The sequence below is a fragment of the Strongylocentrotus purpuratus genome, unplaced genomic scaffold (assembly GCF_000002235.5).
Source record: "Strongylocentrotus purpuratus isolate Spur 01 unplaced genomic scaffold, Spur_5.0 spur5_scaffold_8, whole genome shotgun sequence".
Taxonomy (NCBI): Eukaryota; Metazoa; Echinodermata; class Echinoidea; order Camarodonta; family Strongylocentrotidae; genus Strongylocentrotus; species Strongylocentrotus purpuratus.
Genome location: NW_022145614.1, coordinates 24,020,100 through 24,035,808, shown reverse-complemented (window position 1 = coordinate 24,035,808; position 15,709 = coordinate 24,020,100). Strand labels below are relative to the sequence as shown.

At 37.3% G+C, this 15,709-nt stretch overlaps 1 protein-coding gene across 2 annotated transcripts in view; it reads left to right on the top strand.

The window, feature by feature from the left end:
* The window catches only part of LOC100889576, a 42,434-nt gene extending 26,972 nt beyond the window's left edge, over positions 1 to 15,462 (top strand). For both annotated transcript variants that reach the window (XM_030975075.1, XM_030975074.1), the window contains exons 13-24: positions 1,321 to 1,508; positions 2,669 to 2,780; positions 4,270 to 4,470; positions 5,686 to 5,886; positions 6,277 to 6,450; positions 8,275 to 8,373; positions 9,114 to 9,321; positions 11,241 to 11,359; positions 11,991 to 12,104; positions 12,738 to 12,892; positions 13,399 to 13,567; positions 14,330 to 15,462. In XM_030975075.1, coding sequence (XP_030830935.1) covers positions 1,321 to 1,508; positions 2,669 to 2,780; positions 4,270 to 4,470; positions 5,686 to 5,886; positions 6,277 to 6,450; positions 8,275 to 8,373; positions 9,114 to 9,321; positions 11,241 to 11,359; positions 11,991 to 12,104; positions 12,738 to 12,892; positions 13,399 to 13,567; positions 14,330 to 14,383 — 1,794 coding nt within the window. In that variant the 3' untranslated portion in view covers positions 14,384 to 15,462. The remainder of the gene's footprint in view (positions 1 to 1,320; positions 1,509 to 2,668; positions 2,781 to 4,269; positions 4,471 to 5,685; positions 5,887 to 6,276; positions 6,451 to 8,274; positions 8,374 to 9,113; positions 9,322 to 11,240; positions 11,360 to 11,990; positions 12,105 to 12,737; positions 12,893 to 13,398; positions 13,568 to 14,329) is intronic.
* The last annotated feature ends 247 nt before the right edge of the window (positions 15,463 to 15,709 follow it).

The window sequence follows — 15,709 nt, the reverse complement described above, 5'->3', positions numbered from 1 at the left end:
CCGTGGATGGTATTCTTAGAATTTTGTTTTCTCCTTGTGTTTTGGTGAGAGGTATATCATTTCATGTCATAACAAACCCAAATAAAAACAAATTTACATTCCTGCACATCTCTGGGTGTGATTATTTTGAGAGCCATTTTCACAGGTACCCAATCAGTGACTTTGATAAGTCACAACAACAAAATAAAATACCTCTCACTAATAAACAGTAAAAGTAAAAGTTTGCAGAATACCACCCCATCTGTATCTCTGTTTAAAATCTTTTTCATGAACGTCTGATGCATGTCTTATTTCTCTCTATAATTCATTAAAAAGGAGAAAGTATTATTTTTGCCATTGTGAGTCTTTTTTCAGACTAACTTTACTAATGAGCAAAAAGGCTTCTCTCCCACATCATTCTGACTTCATTCATTGTAGTTGCTTTGTAGCTAATCAGAGACATGCAGACATTAGGTTTGAATACTTCAGTTTCATTCATTGCATGTTGCATGTTGCATGTTACAGAATTAGATCCTCATCAGAAAGATACAAGACATTCTCTGACATACGATAGGCTTGTCTTTTCAGTTCTAATGGGATAAAAAGTAAGAAATAACATAATAGTATGCATTGTAGTAAGATGTGCTCATATGTGAATTATAACTGTGAACAGACACAATTGGGAGCATTGCAATTCTATCTTGAAGAAGCTTATCTGTATAATAATTATAATAATCGGTTCTTGTATAGCGCATATCACATTTAAACGTCTCTATGCGCTTCCAAATTTGTTCATAACATAAAGTTCAGTGTTAGAAATTGAGCAGTGTTCCCTGAAGTGAGTACATCTTGATCTACTGTGCCTTACAACTCATATACTGGTATAATTTCTTTATATTTATATCTTTATATTAATACAAGCCTTCTACTAAAAGTGTTAGGGTTTGTTAGTCTAGGTGTAGTACTTAGTACCCCTCCTCTCTTAGATGCTAGAACCAAATCTGTTGATAACCATACAGCATTTGCCTACTACCACCCAGGACAAGAGGGGTATAAGCATGACACCCGAGCAAAAGTATGATGCATTGAGAATTGTCAACTGCATCATTCTTATATCAAGGCTTAGCAGAGTTTTAGGGCATGTCTGTTTAGGTGCAGTGCTTAGTACCCCTCCTCTCTTAGCTGCTAGAACCAAATCTGTTGCTCTTGCCTACTAACACCCAAGATGGGAGTGGGCTAAGCACTACATCCAGATCTTCTACCAAACTGGAATGATATGATAAGAAAGGTTTCACACTCATGAAGGCAGTGTACTTGTTTCTTTCTCTCACACACCCACAGGAGGCTGAATCACAAGGCATACCCCCGGGACGTATACAGTGCGCCCTCTACATCATGGAGGAGACAGGGGATGACCTCACTGACCCTATAGCATGGATCGCTGACAACTGGTCAGATGTTGTTCAGGATCTTGCGACTAAGGCCACCCAGGAGCTCAGGGAAAATCTTGAAGTTGATGTAGACACCAAGTACGTGTGACACTCGGTGAAAGAGAAATGAAAAAAAAGATATACCTTTTGTTAGATATAAACAAATTGTTTTTATAAATGTAATGCTTCCTTGGAGAAATTTCAATTGTTTAAACTCATTTTTCGCTTAAATTTGGTAAATAAAGATCGCGTGCTCAAAGGCAGGTTTAATGCCCGCTGGTTCCAAGATTTTTTCTGACTTGTTTTCAATTAGATCGAGCATGTGATCTTTATTTACTGGGTATAAGCCGAAAAAGTGTTTAAACAAACAAATTGCTATAGTACCCTTTTTGGGTGTCAATTTTCAACTTACAAAGTACTACTGGATATGTGCTTATCAATTTGGTGATCCTAAGAGATTGAGCAACATTGCATGGAAGAATCAAATAAAGTCTATTGTGACTATATTTGCAAAACAAAAAAGGACCCAAATTAATCATGAAGTTTTACTACTCGCACTCCTCCAAAAGTTATGTGGCCAATTTTTAACAATCGCCCAAATCCTGAATTCAACCCTGGACCAAGTGCAATAACTAACTCTAGACCTAACACTCAAATCAGAACCATAGTCCTACCCTTTATCTTTGATGAAAGCCTTGAGCAAAAATCCCCAGAAAATCTGCAGGGTCATCATGCATTATTTGAAAAACCGTGAATAATTTTATGTGAAAGTTTCCTAATATTTGAATTTGAACTATTAAAGGTAAAGACCAGTTATGGTCATGCGATTGCATTATGAAAGAAACGTTGTGGAATCGATCAGAAAAGGTTGATCATCTAGCATATATGTATTGGTGTGTACTGCAAGGTTCTAGAATCATCAAAATGATAAGAAATATGGCCCAGCTAGTCTTCGTAAAGTTACAAGCACTGTACACAGAAAGATGTATATGGGGCTATACGCCCACGTGCACGACATGTGCGTTTATCTCTCACAGACCATGTAGATAAACTAATTTACCAAATATATCAAATTTGTATCATCATGTATTAGTCAAAACATATTCTCTTACATGATTGGTAATAAGAGCTTCCATTTCATTTTTTGAAATTGGGGAGTTTCCAATACTGGTCTTTACCTTTAAGAGCTCTATATTTGTGGTTTCAGTCAGGACTTTACATTCTCTCGAAAACCTTTCTTGTTATTCATCTGACCTTAGAATAATGGAACTTGTCCAGTTGAGTGTGGAATCAGCAGAGAAGTGCCTTGAGGAATGCTCCGGAAACACGCAGGAAGCCATCAAGGAGTGCACTCAGAGGATACAAGAAAAGGTGATTGTCTTGGCTTTAATACTTCTAGGATGACGTTAGCTCTACTTAAGTACTTGCAAATCCTGTCAAGACAAAGATAATGGGATCAAACAAACATCATTGAATCTAGAGTTTGTAAAACAATAGCGTAGAAAATGACTGGGCAGCATACTGCCTTCATTATTTCAACAAAACAAAAAAAATGGCGGCCGAGTATACAAGAAATCGTATTTGAGTAGTTGTCAACAGTGCGAGTACTTGAGTATACAAGTACTCATCGCAGCCTTACTTTCTACACAGGTGGCTTTTACGATTGTGGCATTCTCAAAACATTGTCCTTTAAGATATTCAAAACTTAGTTTGAGTTCCAAAATGGTCATGTTTTCTTCATCTTCTTTTCATTAGTGTTCTTTATTGTGCAACAATTGATATATGAAACAGAATCAATTCGAATCAAATCATTATGGGTCTATAAAAGCATCATTCTTAATTTGTCGTATTGCATGTCACAAATTTAGTTTGATTTTCAACATGGTGATGTTTTCTTCATCTTCTTTTCATTATGGGTCTATAATAGCTGCATTCTGAATTTGTGGTATCGTAACTTGATACTGGCATGAGAATCTCCCACGTTTCCGTTGTTTCCCGCTTTTTTGAGGCCAAAAACAACAACCAAAAAACCAGCTAAACTGCCAAAGTTTTCTTGATCATGCATTTCCGCAGTTCCCAGTTTTTTTTTTAACCCTGTCTTTAATATATTTAGGAAGTTCATGTAGTTTGGTTTCATTGTTTTTATTATGTTCAAAGTCCAAAGTTCATTGCATAACAAGAGCACATGCTGCCAAGTGGGTTTTTCAAAATGTCGCAATTTCCCCTAAAAGGTTTGGCCAGGTTGACAGGAAGTTGACACTGACTCACCACTGATAAAACCCAGATTTAAAGGTTGACATATAGATCTGAATCTAATTTACAAACAAATCATAAGCTTGAAAAAGCCTTAAAGTAAGAAAGCTTACGACCCATATTCTACTCAAATTCAAACCTGATGCTAGCTTAAGCTTTTTTTTATAATTAGAAATTAGTCTAAAGTATGAATTTTCCTTTGTTAAATGTAATCTTAGAGCCAGGGTCAGTAGAACATATACAAATATATCTTGGACTTTCAATCACAAACTCATTGCAAATCTATCATACAAGTGACATGGTACATTAATGATGAGCTTCATGTGTACTTCACAAACTAATCATAAACCAGAAGTGAACCTAAAGGGAAAAAGATATTGAGCTCACCATATCAGGAGGTTGATTACGTGTGGTACATGTATGTCATGCTTTACTGATAGCTTGGTTTATTTGTGGTTCATATATAATCATCACAGTTCTTAGTAATATCAACAGGATATGGCTTATCTTGATTGCCCCCATGAAGTCAGTCACCTCTTGTGTTTGGCATGTACCCCATTCAACTACAATTAATGACATTGCATCATATCCTTGTGTATCTCACTAGATCTTAGAAATCCAAGAGGTCGGTAGCTACTCCGTGGATGACATTGTTGCCATTTTGAAGCAGGATGATGTGAGGGGGGATCCTGAGAAGGCTCTAGACGCCCTCCAGGTGAAGGCTATGGCTGAGTATGTGGACAGGGTCTGGACACCAACACATGATGATGACAATGAGTACTTCCAAGAGGCCATCAAAAATGATGATGTGAGTTATGAAGAAATGATGAAAAATATGTATGAAAGAAGGACTTGTGGCTCCGAATTTGGGTTCTATAATGTTGATTATCAGGTATTTCAATGAAATGATTGTTACATGTATCACTGGCAAAGGTGGCTCAATAATAATTGCGGAACAAGCTACACTGTTGCATCAGAAATGTTAAATCTCTAGAAACATTTCAATTGAAACTAAAGCACCTTCTGTTTGCCAATATATGTTTTATAACCTATATAGTATATAGTAGTAGTACTATAATATATTAACCCTATCTATCCCGGGGGGGGGGGGGGCTTTAGGAGCCCCCCCCCCCTCTACATTTTTCGCGATAATTTTTTAACGCAAGAAAATCTTGCACTGAAATTTTGTGACTTTTTTCTTTCGAGTCTTGCGCATCATTTGCAAGAAATTTTTCGAAAATTGGACCTACCATTACAAAGTCACGTGTCCTTTTGTCTTTGCATGTCAGCCCGAAAATTGCTCAATTTTTTTATTTGTGTACAAAACATATTGTAATCTCATTTTTCAAATAAAGAGATAAAACATCAGTTATTTGGTCTTGTTTATAGTTAAGGTATTTATTTTGGGGTCAAAATAGTTGTATTATAGTTGGAAATGAAATAAAACAACAAAAACAATGAAATACATGAGTTAAAAAAACAAAGAAATACATAAGAAATTATCAAAACAATAGATAACATAAGGAATAACCTGGCTCTTCCAATTTTTTTTTGTCTGTATTATTACCCCAAATGGTCTAAATAATATATGTAGTGAAAATTAATGTTTAAATATGAAGAATATATGATTTATGGATAAGAATGTGAATGTTATTACCATATTTGCATAAATTACCATAAATATGCAAATGAGTGAATTTTTCAAAAAAATTGAAATTACCATAGTATTCTGTACACTTCGCTTGACATGTATGCAAATTTTTGCAGCGATAGGTCATTTCACGGGCTATGCAGTTTCCAAATAGCCCGGGCTATATAGGGTTAAAGGAAACCTCACCCCAAAGAATAAAAATAATGTTGGTATGTCTGAAGTGCCCTATACATCCTTGTAATGAGAGTTTGAGAATCTTTCACTTGTAATGTACATTACAGAAGTACAAAGATACATTTTAGTAGGTTGATTCAGAGCAGAGAAGATGGAATGTAAGAGTAAATTTGGTATCATCATCATCCTCTTTAACAGCGCTCTATCAGGATGTTAATGGTTGAGTATAACATGCGCAGCTGGGGCCGTGCACAGACAGCCGCCAAGCTAATCATACGCAAGGAGTTTCTAGTGGACGATGTTGTGACAGCTGCGGAGGAATGCGGAGATCTGCGACGTTCCGAAGTCTTCTTGAAGCAAATGTGCTCAGTCTGTTATATAGATCTACCAAGAAACAAGGTCTGTGATATTTTTTTTTTTTTAATTATCTGTAACCTGTGGTTTGTTTTTGTGTCTGAAGAAGAGGGATAGAAAGATGTTAATAATCCTGATGACGATGGTGATATTAGAATGTATCGATACAATTTTGCAGAACATGTTAGTTGTGTGTATTATTATCAAGCCTTATATTCTCCTTGACCCAATTTCTGCCTCTCTCTCTCTCTCTCTCTGTCTCTGTCTCTGTCTCTGTCTGTTTGTCACTGTCATTTCCTGACTCTGTTCTCTCTGTGTCCCTTTCTCTTGTTTCCCCTCTACCCCACCCCTGTCTCTGCCACTCATTTAATATCAACTTCAGGGAATTTCCCTATAAGTATAATAACATGATCGTTGCTTTTGTTTTTTGCGCAGCTGATGTCATTGATCAATTGCCAGTGCATGATGTGTCGTGATTGCGTCATCGAGCATTTCGAGATCATTGCCAAGGACAAAAGCATCATGAAAGGCAAATGTCCGCATTGTGATCAGCCTGACCTGGATGATCCTGCCGTGGCAGCAGACTATTTTGCATTCCTGGATATCCTTGTGAGTATTTTTCTGAAATATTAGAATATCTTGGATAGTTTGAATCATCAACACAGTCAGAAGGCATGGTGGCTCAGTAAGAGAGCAGTGGTCTTATATAAACTAGGAGGTCTCGGGATGGAAACCAAGTTGACGCACTTGTGCCCTTTAGTAATTACCAATGTAGAACTTAAGCCATAAGTCCATTTATTACTTATCTACAGATGTCCTCCTGCTATTTATCTACAAGTATACCTTCATAGCAGTCAAGTGAAATAAAGTCTTTATCATTAATGATTATCATCAACAACATATCTAAACCTTATTACAAATTTCCCTTGTGCTTACTATCAAGTTATCCAATGGAGTAGACTACTGTATACTTGATTATCACCACCTCGATCATTATTAAATTCCAATCAAGTCCATAGGTTTTTTATGCCTCCCCTCCGCTACAAAGTAGCAGGAGGCATTGGGTGGTATTCTCATAAGTTAAGCCAGGACTAAGTCCAGACTAAACAAGAATTTTAGTTCACACTTCTATGGAATGCTAGGTTTCATCTTCCTCCTGCAATATTCATGACAAAAATAATCTACCAAAGACTTTGTTGAAATTCAGTTCATACTCATATTAACTTTTTCTTCCCATTTCATTGCAAAAATTAATTTTTTGGACACTTTTCATTGAAGGAATAAAATAATCTGTACAATGTAAATGAGTTGGCAACTGGCACTCCATAAAAGTGTGGACTAACTTAGTACGTGCTAACTTAGTACGCGCTACCGGAATACCACCCATTATGTTTTTGGGTTGTCCGTCCATCCGTACGTCCCGTTCTCGTGATCGCGTTATCTCAGGAACCAATTAATGGATTCCCGCGAAACTTGAGCCATGTATGTATCTTGCATAGCCAATGAACTGATTAGATCTTGGGGTCGCGAGATCAAAGGTCAAAGGTCACAGGACTCATTATGTATGCAAAAATAGCTTGTGATCGCGTTATCTCAAGAACCCATTAGTGGATTCCCGCCAAACTTGGGTCATGTATGTATCTTGCAGAGCCAATGAACTGATTAGATTTTTGGGTCACAAGGTCAAAGGTCACAGGGCTCATTATGTATTCAAAAATGGCTCATGATCGCTTTATCTCAAGAACCCATTGATGGATTCCCACCGAACTCGGGTCATGTATTTATCTTGCAGAGCCAATGAACTGATTAAATTTGGGGGTAACGAGGTCAAATGTCAAAGGTCACAGGGCTCATTATGTATGCAAAAATAGCTCGCTTCTGTTTTGGTTTGTAAAATTGCTCCATGGCAGAGGCATCATTTTTTACTGCGCGCGGTCGAAAGTCCATCTAATTTCAGTTTAATGCACTTTCCTTGCAGTTACAAAATGCATCCCAAGTTGCTCCACAGGGCCACTGAAACAATGAAAAAAAGCTTCAAAAAGACCAATTGAGTCCACATAAACAAATTACAATCCATGCTCTAACAAAATAATTGGGCCTTCATCATCATCATCATCGTCATCATCATTATCATCATCACCATCATCATCGTCATTAATATCATCATCATCATTAATATCTTCATCATCATTATCATCATCATCATCATCATCATCATCATCACCATCATCGTCATCGTCATCATCATCATCGTCATCGTCATCATCATATCATCATCATCATCATCATCATCATCATCAACATCATCATCACCAGCACCATTATCATCATCATCATCATCATCACCAGCACAATTATCATCATCATCATCATCATCATCATCACTGTGTACATATATGTGAGCATGATGATCTATAATTGTATAACTTTCAGCTGCGTGACATGCTGAGCCCTGATGTGTATGAGCTGTTTCAGAGGAAGCTCCGGGATTGGAACTTGATGCAGGATAAGAATTTCTGCTGGTGTGCACATGTGAGTCCTTTCTCTTAAAGCCCTCTAATATAGCAAACAATGCCTAATCGGTGACCATTGGTCCCCCATGATCATCTTTTTCTTATGTCAATAGATAGATGAGATAACCACCTTGACCATGCAGGTATGTCTAATCCCTCCTGGCCAAACTAGTACAGTGGGGCTTTAATCTCTTCTCAGTAATTAATCAAGCAGTTGTATGTAATGGGTCCATCACCAAATCAGTCGATGAGGAAATAAGTACCAGGTAGAAGATTCTCTAAAGGATTTGTTGCCTGTGGACTATGTTAGTATCCTTTAGAATGTAAGTGTGTATGTCATACCCCTTAGGCTTAGTGATCCTGGCCAGCTTAAAACAGGATGGCAGCCTCCCCTTATTAATTCTTGTACATACAATCGCAAGTCCTCCAATCAATCACAAGTTTGCAATCTCCTATCTCTTATGTACATAGTTGCGATTGAAATCAATCGCAAATAAGTTTTGATTGATATCAACTCTTTGTCATACAGGGCCCTGTTCAGAAACAGATCTATTCCCTGTAAAATTAATATAGTCCTGACAATTCACACGCTATTTTTGAAGAGTGTACTTACAACTCTAATATGTACAGGATATCACCTTCTACTCAGACCCCTACTTTTAATCTTGTCAGTGGTAATAACTACAAAAATCTTTATCAGTAGGAAAAAATAACTGTAATTAACTCTGTGAAATCAATATTTCCTCCACACATTTGCAGTGCAATTCTGGCTTCATCAACGGAGCACCAGACAGGCGCAAGATGCGATGTCCCGAGTGCAACAAACTGACCTGCTTCCATTGTAAGAAGCAATGGATGGACCAACATGAGGGTATCAGCTGTGAGGCGTTCCAGCAGTGGAAAGAGAACAACGACCCTGATCTACAAGCCCAGGGTCTGGCTGCCCATCTCAATGAAAACGGCATTGGTGAGTAGAGCTAGGGGATCTTGGATTGTGACAAACCTGAAGGCCCTAGGAGGTGTTTTAATAGTTATATACTGATTGATGGTAATGACAGTCATAGAGAGGGTACAGATTCAGAGATGCCAACTGTTCCGTTTTTGCCGTATTTGTTCCGTTTTTTCGCTATGAATACGGCAGTATGTTTTTTGTATGTTTTGTTACGTTTTTTTTTTTTTTTTTAATTTTTTTTTAATTTTTTTTTTTTTTTTTTTTTTTTTTTTAGTGACGTTTTTCTTAATTTCTGATCATGGGCTTTGTGTCGTAAGTGTATTATGCACCTACATCTTCAATCAATGCACGCAGGATTGTGATACGGGCCCCAATTTCCGATCGGGGTACGTAAAGGTGGTACTGCCGTGTTTTTTTAAGCTGCTCGATTGGGCGATATGTTAAGTTGAGAGATTTTTTCAAAAATACTGTTTTTTGCTCTTAAGAATACTTTTTTTTGTTAAAGAAGGTTGGCATCTCTGCAGATTAGTACTACAGTGCGTCCCCAATAAAACTATACACTTTTGAAATGGCTGCCGAATAAAAAAATATATGATTCTGGGGAAAATTGTATGGAAAGCTCATAAACTCAACTTTCATATGACACCAAAAAGTCTGAAAATAATTCATGCTTGGGTGAGCACTGCTCACTTTTGTAAAGGGTATGAAAAGTAGGTTGCGCAGGAATTAGCCTTCAAATTTGTGAGAGGTAAATCCTTTGGAGCTTACAAAATTGAGGGTGATATGATACATTCTTGATTTACTGAGTGAATTTCATGGTTTATTAAACCAAACCTTTATGCATGAGTGAACAGGAATAAGCGAGTTTGTGATTAGAATTTAGTGCCGTTAACACTAGATATATTGAAACCATGTTATATCGCTCTCTGATGTAGCTAGATACTCGTTATAACATTATACCTGATATAACAGGATTACAGTGTATAAAGTTAGATGATGGTAATAGTCTTACACAAGTATACCACCTTTGATGTGGCAGTAGGAAAACAGTACCCCTTTCACTGGCAGTCTATTGTAATGCTTGCCTTATTTTTTTCGTGAAAATTCGCTACACTGAGAATGAAGGAATGATATAATTCAAGTTCTGTACTAATCAGCACATCCTGAGAATGAGAAGATTCCAGTTTGTTTTGCAAAGCGTTGTATGAGTTAACAAGCATGAAAAAGCTTGATATCCCCTACCACTCCAATGTTTGTCTACATAAGACTTGCTTGGATAGATATGTAAAAACTCGTAAAATACTACCAAAAAAAAATCCTAACAAATACCACTTGTCTATAAAGACCACATTTTTGTTTTCCCATACAGTGTTCCCAATTGAAATCTTTATGAAAAGTAACCTGAACATAATAACAAAGATCATATTTTCTTTAGCAGTCTTTATAAACAGGTTTCACTTTATTATGCTGTATCCTGGCTGCAGATGCATTGTAGTATACTTTTTCAAAATCAATAATTCATGTACATGTATGTGTAGTGGTGATGTTTGAAGTAATTTCTAATACAAAATATGAAGTCGTCTCAATTTTCCTTACAGTAACAAAGTATGTGCCCAGTTTTTGATTTCATACATTTAACTCCCTGGTATACAGTTTACAAGAAAATTAGTTAAACCCCTTGTAATTTTTTTTTTTTTTTAAAACCTGTGTCTGAAGTTGAAAGGTAGACTGGTTGAATAAGGGCCTTTGTTGAATGATTTTAGATGTAAGCTTTAATATGTCACCTCCTAAAGAAAAATAGATCAGGACAAATCAATTTTCACATACTTAAAAAAATACAGAACATAAAGAACTGTTAAGGGTATGAATAATTTAGATGTTGACTGTATATTCCTCTTTTTCATAAACATTATATTACATTACTCCCTCCACAGAATGCCCTCGCTGTAAGATGAGGTTTGAGTTGGCCAAAGGTGGATGTATGCATTTCAAATGTCCTCAGTGTACCTTCGAATTCTGCTGCGGATGCAGTCAACCAATGAAAAGAGGAGATGTAAGTTCAAATGATGCTTATGTTGTGGTTTCTCTTCTTTTTTTTTAATCCTACAAAAGAAAATGTAGAATAGCTTTACAGCAGAGTATTTGTTTATTAGTTTTATGTATGAATATTCAAGTTCACAGTTAACATCACTAGGCCACAAACAAAAATTGTCCTCTTTTTTTCTGAGTTTCCAAAGTGTTCCTTATGCATTGTACAGATTGTTATTTAACTCATCAACATTTATTTTACTGGTACTTTCAATCTGATACAAAGTTAGTCTGTTCTATCATAAGATACATGACATCTATTTGATGTACAGCATATATTTCATGATTAACTAGATCATATTTTTTGTTTTCTGACTGGTTCATGCATGTCTATTTTGTATCATAAACATTGTATAATGGACTATAATATTGTATATTTATATGCTAATGGAAAAAAAAAAATGAAATTAATGGATAATGATGATAATAATATTTACTGCTACATTTACATTTTACACATATCCACCCCATGGCATGATCAAACTGAAGGATTTTGAGGAATAGTGAAAGTGGAAATTGAAAGTGTATTCCTTTCACTTCAATGTATGAAAGATATGATTATATAAAGCATGTTGACCTATCGTCTCTTATTACAGGCTTGTCACAAGTTTGGTTCCTGCCTTCGTAAGGGTCTCCATGCCCACCATCCCAGGGACTGTCTCTTTTATCTCAGGGATGAGGACGTCAACTTCCTCCAAAAACTTCTTGATGTAAGTGTCTCCTCTTCCCCAGTCCTATCCTGAATGAAATGAGTTTTTAGCCCCGTAGAGTTTGTCTATGTCTTCATCAGAAGTGCACTTGAGAATTCATTCTTGAAGCGAAAGTGTTAATTTGTTTCTAACAACACGTTTATTGCTACACTTCAAAACTTCATGAGAGGCTCTTCCATTTCATCTCTTTCCTCATCGGAAGTGCACTCAAGTGCCCAATCATGAATTGTTTTTATTTTTTAATTACATTGTGTAGTACATGTAAGTATGCGCAGGCACAGATAGACATGCCCGTCTAATGAGGCATTTTTATTTTTAATATTATTTAAGTGCTAAAAATATCACACTTTTTAGAGTTAATAAAAAAAAAAAGTGACTATCTCCCATCTAAACATTTGATTAGGTTCAACTCAGCTGTTTTATAAAATCTAATGTTTGCATGTTGCAGAGGTGTTGAACTCTTCATTTGTTAATGATTAAAGCGCGGGACTGCAAAATCGGAGTATAAGGTACATATTCACTGTAATTGTGACTAAATTTGACCGTGGCAGTCCAGTGTTTGTTCTAGTATTAGACCAAAAGCAGAGAAAGAGTAAACATTTTGTTTATCTGGTGACTATTGACTTTTGATAGGATGCAGGCGTGGAGTACAACAAGGAGCCTCCAGAAGGAGCCGAGGAGAACGAGGAGGGGGTATGTGGGGTCAAGGAGCAGAAGGAGGGGCCCCTTGGCTTGGAGGATGATAAGTGCGGCAGGAAAGTGACCCATGGAAATGCCGGACTCTGCAGGTAGGGCATCATCTCACGTTTCTGCTTTCTTTTAATGGCACTTTTCTTTGCCACGATCAATGTCTTATTGCTGTTTAAGGTTGTTTTATTAATAGGGTTTTGCTCATTTATTTTTCTCTTTTGTTTAGCTTAGTGGTAGAAATGTAGACCAAAGTTGTAGTTTAGGTAAAAAAAAAATTGTTTTTTTCTCTACAAAGTTATCAGATGTTTATTTTGGATTAAACATCTCGTGAATTTTTTCAAAAAACAAATTATTATTCATTTTCTATTTGGTCATTCTGTAGCTGACCCATTGTTTAACAAAAACATATTGCATCTCATCAAACCAACTGAATGAATGTGAACCCAAGCAAGCAATTCGTTTTCAACCTGGCTTACTATTAAATTGAACACAATTTCTCAATATGTGTTTGGAATGGAATCAAAATTTTACCCCAAATTAGCAATTACAACAAAATCATAATTCTGTTCCAATGGTTATGTTTATTTTTTATTTGTTTCTGAAGGCTACACTACATTGAGTACCTAGTGGGTTTGATCAACGTTAAGAACATTGACCCAGCTAAGAGTTTCCCCATCACACAGCTGGATGCTATATTGAAGCGTGAAGAGATCGCGGTTCCAGACAGACGGCCAGGTGAAGCGGATCCCGATTACAGGAGGCGCCTCCTTCAGGTAGCTGATTTTAGTTTGTTTAGATATTCAAGATTAAGATTCAAATTTTATTCTCCATAGATTTATATGTGATACAGAAATTTGCTTTCTATTGCTAATATATGGAGAGGCAGATCCTATGAAGGCAGCCCTGTGTGTCGTAGAGAGCGATAGATTAGCGAGTTTTCGCACGGCGATGCAAGTGCTGCCTACGGGGTATTTAAATGAGCCTTGACAGTCTCCTTACTCTAGCTCCTGTGCGATCTATATGCAGTTTCGCAACTCTGAATACGCAGTTTCTACGCTTGCGTGACGTCAGAAAAGTCGTATCACCCGTTTGCACATGTGAAAGTAAACAAGCACTCTGATTGGCTGATCACGCCACCCCGTATTAGCTAACCCCGTCGGCTAAATACTGTCATAGGTTTGGACGCTACACAAACATTTTTGCTCTGAGTGCGACCCCCGCTAATGTTGTTAGATGCCATTTTTTCCCCCCACTCCCATTTTTTTTTTTACTCACTATCACCCCTGGGAGGGGGAGGGGCACTCAACCCTCTGGTGGATGCACCACGATGTAGTAGGTGTTACATGTAGTTAGGTGTGAGGTAAGATTCTGTCTGTTAGCTACATAGACATTGAGTTACCTGTAGATTTAACTTTAAGAAGTATTGTATCTAATTTGATATTTCATAAAATCTATTTTTCTAAGACCATATTAGTGAAAATCATGACATGCAAAAACATAACAAAAGTGTATTTCTTTCATTTCATTTCATTTAGAATGTGCAAACTCAACTTCCTCTTAAAAAGGCTTCAAAAGACAAAGTGAGGTGAAAGGAAAGTGCAACTAAATTCTGCAGTGAAGAAAAATAGATGCAATAAAGGAGAAGAGAAGGCTGCATGCATAATTGGTAGGAAAAAAGGGGAACTTGCTTCCAAAATAGAAGTTAAAAGGGGAGAAGAGAAGATAGAAGGAGGAAAAGAAATAATGCATCCAGAGATAAAGCTAGAGGGAGGAAAAAAGATCCATGGAAGGAATGCTGGAAGATTGCTGGAGGTTTGGAGAGTTCAGCAATGCCGAGGAGAGGAGGAAACGCTCATGGATGGGTGGAGGAAGCTAGTAGAGGATGGTGGAGATGAGGAAGATTCAGACTGGAAGAAATGAAGGAGATTCAGACTGGAAGAAAAGAAGGAGATTCAGACTGAAAGAAAAGAAGGAGATTCAGACTGGAAGAAAAGAAGGAGATTCGGACTGGAAGAAAAGAAGGAGATTCGGACTGGAAGAAATGAAGGAGATTCGGACTGGAAGAAATGAAGGAGATTCGAACTGGAAGAAATGAAGGAGATTCGGACTGGAAGAAAAGAAGGAGATTCAGACTGGAAGAAATGAAGGAGATTTGGACTGCCAAGGAAGAAATGAAGGAGATTCGGACTGGAAGAAAAGAAGGAGATTCGGACTGGAAGAAAAGAAGGAGATTCGGACTGGAAGAAAAGAAGAAGATTTGGACTGGAAGAAATGAAGGAGATTCGGACTGGAAGAAATGAAGGAGATTCGGACTGGAAGAAAAGAAGGAGATTCGTGGGAAGAGGATGGAATGTTCTAGATGTTGTGGAGGTGAGGATGATAGGGAGGGTACCAGGGATAAGGAGAAGAAGGGGATTATCAGAGGATGCACCGTGATGGGATCTTCACTAGAAAGGCACTGAATGTACCAGATGTGATGGAGCCTGAGAGCACAAGGAGGAGTGTTGCGAGGGGCTGGAGGAGAGGAACCAGAAGACGCAGGATAATGAGGAAAGTAAGGAGAATGATGTTGAGGGGATGAGCTAGAGAAGGAGTGCTATGAGGGGCTGGAGGAGAGGGTGGAGGATAACAAGGTTCTGGGATGGATCTGGAGAAAGATGAAGTGGGATGAGATAGAACCAAGAGGAGAAGGAGCTTGAAAAGTGTAATCTAACAGAAGTGATTTGACAAAAATACGTCTTGTACCTATATTTGTTTCTGCTTTTCATTGCTTACTCAAGCAATGAAAACTATCAGAAATGTTGAATCACAGGTTTTCTGAGCAGGAGGTTGCGATAACACTAAAGTCACTACATGGCATCTAAAAAGAAAATACATAACAAAGAAAGAAAGAATGGGAGAGATAATCATTCTAC